This window comes from Rhagoletis pomonella, unplaced genomic scaffold (genome assembly GCF_013731165.1).
Source record: "Rhagoletis pomonella isolate Grant_MI unplaced genomic scaffold, Rhpom_1.0 Rhpom_scaffold_00004, whole genome shotgun sequence".
NCBI lineage: Eukaryota > Metazoa > Arthropoda > Insecta > Diptera > Tephritidae > Rhagoletis > Rhagoletis pomonella.
Genome location: NW_023458558.1, coordinates 48,588,739 through 48,592,482, shown reverse-complemented (window position 1 = coordinate 48,592,482; position 3,744 = coordinate 48,588,739). Strand labels below are relative to the sequence as shown.

The window sequence follows — 3,744 nt, the reverse complement described above, 5'->3', positions numbered from 1 at the left end:
ACAAAACGGAAGCAATAAAAAAATGCAGATAATAATCGCGCGATATTTAATAAAAAAATTTAATTTTTTATTGGTCGATTTTTTATTAAAAAGTTGCATAATTTATCGAAGTATCGATTTTATAATAAAAAGCGATGTTTTATTAAAAATTTTCGACTGCGGCGCTTTATATTCTAAAAATCGATACTTCGATGAATAATGAACATTTTTAATAAAACATCGCTTTTTATTATAAAATCGATACTTCGATAAATTATGCAACTTTTTAATCAAAAATCAACCAATAAATAATGAAATTTTTTTATTAAATATCGCGCGATCATTATCTGCATTTTTTTATTGCTTCCGTTTTGTGTTTTTGAGGCATTTTTTCATATGTATGGCAGCACTGACATTTCACTTCAATTGGTGTACAAAGCAAAAGGTGAGGTTAAATTCGGTATTTTTTTGCAACTTTAAATGCGAATTACTTTAAAACTATAAGCCTCCGGAGGGTGGGGTCTTCAGATTTAGAATCTGAAAAAGCTCCTCTATACTCCCTAATATATTTTTTTTTCAAAGCCTGGATCCGTTTTGGAAAATTTTCCCAAATTGGATACATTTTTGGCTTGGTCGGTGATACATTTTCTTGGGATGGCGCGGCAACACTGGCGTCAATTTGTGGTAAATTATCAAAATTTCAATAGTTTTGCTACAAAGTCATTACCAGAAATGGGGCAATCACACTTAAATTTGGAGGAGCTGCGAACCTATTTCAAAACCCACGGTAAAATTCGCGAACAAAAAGCACACACATCAAAAGTAAGTTCAGATTTTGTAGCGTGGTACTTTCAAGAACTAAAACTTATTTATCCTTTGTTAGGTGCATTCTGTTGGTTGGAGCTGTGATGGGAGACGCTTGGCATCTGGTTCATTTGACAAAACTGTGGCGGTCTATACACTAGAACGAGATCGTGTGGTAGGTGATATTTGCTTGCCTTTCATTTTAATTTCTATAAAATTCATACATTGCACAGAGCAAGGAGAATACGTACCGCGGCCATACCGGTTCGGTGGATCAGCTATGCTGGCATGCAACAAATCCCGATCTGTTAAGTACAGCTAGTGGTGATAAGACTGTACGTATATGGGACATACGCGCTGGCAAGTGTTCCACCGTGACAAATACTAAAGGCGAAAATATAAACATCACCTGGTCGCCTGATGGCAAAACCATTGCGGTTGGTAATAAAGAAGACTTGGTAACATTTATTGATACTCGTACAAACAAAATACGAGCTGAGGAACAATTCAATTTCGAGGTAATTTCTTTTCTTTTTGTCTGGTTCAGGGACCAATTTAAATTCTGTTTTCTTAGGTAAACGAAATTGCTTGGAATAATACGAGTGATCTGTTTTTTTTGACTAACGGCTTGGGATGCGTGCATATATTAAGTTACCCTAGTCTGGAATTGCAGCACGTTTTAAAAGCTCACCCAGCTACTTGTATTTGCATAGAATTTGATCCTACCGGTACAGTCATAATTTTTACTCTTGGCCTATACTATCGTTAATTTGTTGTATTTTCTATCAACAGGTAAATACTTCGCAACGGGTTCAGCGGATGCACTTGTCTCACTGTGGGACGCAAATGAACTGGCGTGCCTGCGGGTGCTCTCACGTTTGGATTGGCCTGTACGCACCATTTCTTTCAGTCACGACGGCAAACTTTTGGCGTCGGCTAGTGAAGACTTGCTCATAGATATAGCGCATACAGAAACTGGCGAAAAAGTTGCAGATGTCACTGTAGATGCAGCAACTTTTACAGTGGCATGGCATCCGAAGCAATATTTACTTGCCTATGCTTGTGACGACAAAGATAATAACGATCGAAGACGGGAAGCGGGCAATCTTAAAGTTTTTGGATTTTCTGAATAATTGAATTGTATTTAAATAAATAAAGACATATGTGTGTATGTATGTACATATCTGAGTATACATATGCTTTGGCACGCAAGGTAAAATTAGTTTTTTATGCAAATACATTTATTTAGTTATTGAAACTTTGCGTTTTGGCATTATGTTAAATTTTAATTGGATGTTACAACTTTCATCAACAACTGGTATCTACTTATAAAATTAGCGCGAAGCTTTCAAACTCAATCGCGAAATTGCAGTGCTTATGCCACTTCAAACAGGTGTAAGGAGTTAGTCGAAGATGCTTGTGGCATGTAAATAACCAATTTACATTCAATCTCTTCATTGAACCGTTTTATGTAGTAAAGGATTTGCATATGCATGCGCATATGCATATTCGTACAAGTGTTTGTGCTGCATATCGATAAATCAGCTTAATCGTACTATAGCCAATTTAATTTATTTAGAAGTAGTTAAAACAAACTTTAACTATAAAACTTTGTGATTTATTTGCAAGTAGGGCACTAGCAATATGTAACGTAGGGCTGGGACTATCTGCATATTCGAATATCCGGATATCCATGCGGATTATCCGTTGACCCGAATAAAATCCGGATAGTATGGATATCCGGTTAATATTCGTTTGTGCAATTATTCGGATATCCAGATTTACGAAGATCCGGTTAATGTTCCTATTTTCGGATATCAAAAAAAAAAATACAAATCAACAAACTGATGGACAATATTAGTGAATTCAACTATTCACACGATAGAGTGAATCAGCTCTTGACGGCGGTAAATTTTATATTTTTTTTATTTTTACGAAACGATACTTTAATTTCCCAATACCAGGCGCTCATGCACATGAAGTAGCAAGTTTTCTATACGCATAAATTTGTTTCTTGAAGTTTTTCATTCGTTTGTAGAAGCCTTTGAAATTCCAAAGTAGAATGTTGGAAATTTAAAAAATTATACAAACAATTTTGTGCGAAATATAAAACTTGTTACTACACATTTATGAGCGCCTGGTATTGGGAAATGAAAATATCATTTTGATAACGAAAAATTTGGATATTCGGTTATCTTAGCTTCCAGAGTAACCGGATTTTTCTTTTAGGTATCCGGATATTCGAATATTCGGTTTATCCGGATAGTTGAAAAATCCGGATGAAGTTCCCAGCCCTAATGTAAGGCTTTAGAAAATAAAAGCCAAAAATTTTATTTCTGGAGGCATTAAAGATTTTATATTCTATACATTTTTTTTCTTCAAAATTTAGTTTTTGATGCAGAATGGCAGGTACTACCATATCGATTTTTAGTCTTTCCTGAACAATTTAAAAGAACGGACTTGGCACCTTTTCACATTTAGGTGACGCTATGTTGTTTACTCTATGCATCCTTACTGAATAGGGATATGAAAATACGAAAGTTTTCGTCGTTATTCGGTTTTTCAACTTTACATAATAACTTTCTAAGCCAAATTGCGGACCACAAAATTTCCAATACATACAAGCATTTATTCGCACACCTTTCCCTTCCGCAAGGAACAACTTAAATTGAAGTGAATTGAAAAATAATTAGTTTATATTAGTTAAATATTTTGTGTATGAAAACTCATGTACATACCTCATTGACTGGAAGAACCTTCGTTTTGATTGTATTGAATTGAATATAATAAATCAATATGAATTGCAAAATATTAATACTTAGCAATAAAGAAGCAGATCCACATGAACTTCAATCATATGTACCATCAGCTTATAAATAAATATACATACATACATATGCCATGACGTGTATCATTATTTCGATCCATTTTTATTTCCTTTCATACTGCAGAAATTCGTAT

General features: G+C 34.4%; 1 protein-coding gene across 1 annotated transcript; it reads left to right on the top strand.

The window, feature by feature from the left end:
* Positions 1-650: 650 nt before the first annotated feature.
* LOC118737693 (THO complex subunit 3) lies at positions 651-1,962 on the top strand. Its single transcript, XM_036468388.1, has 5 exons — positions 651-801; positions 863-958; positions 1,017-1,301; positions 1,358-1,511; positions 1,576-1,962. Exons 1-5 carry the CDS (start codon positions 712-714, stop codon positions 1,914-1,916), a joined length of 966 nt encoding a protein of 321 aa, XP_036324281.1. The 5' UTR covers positions 651-711; the 3' UTR covers positions 1,917-1,962.
* The last annotated feature ends 1,782 nt before the right edge of the window (positions 1,963-3,744 follow it).

What these genes read in the sequence shown, in the direction of transcription:
- LOC118737693 (XM_036468388.1), top strand. Translation starts at nt 712, where the DNA reads ATGGGGCAATCACACTTAAATTTGGAGGAGCTGCGAACCTATTTCAAA. An exon ending in AAAAAGCACACACATCAAAA is followed by an intron (nt 802 to 862) that starts GTAAGTTCAGAT and finishes ATCCTTTGTTAG; the next exon opens with GTGCATTCTGTTGGTTGGAG. An exon ending in CATAGAATTTGATCCTACCG is followed by an intron (nt 1,512 to 1,575) that starts GTACAGTCATAA and finishes TTCTATCAACAG; the next exon opens with GTAAATACTTCGCAACGGGT.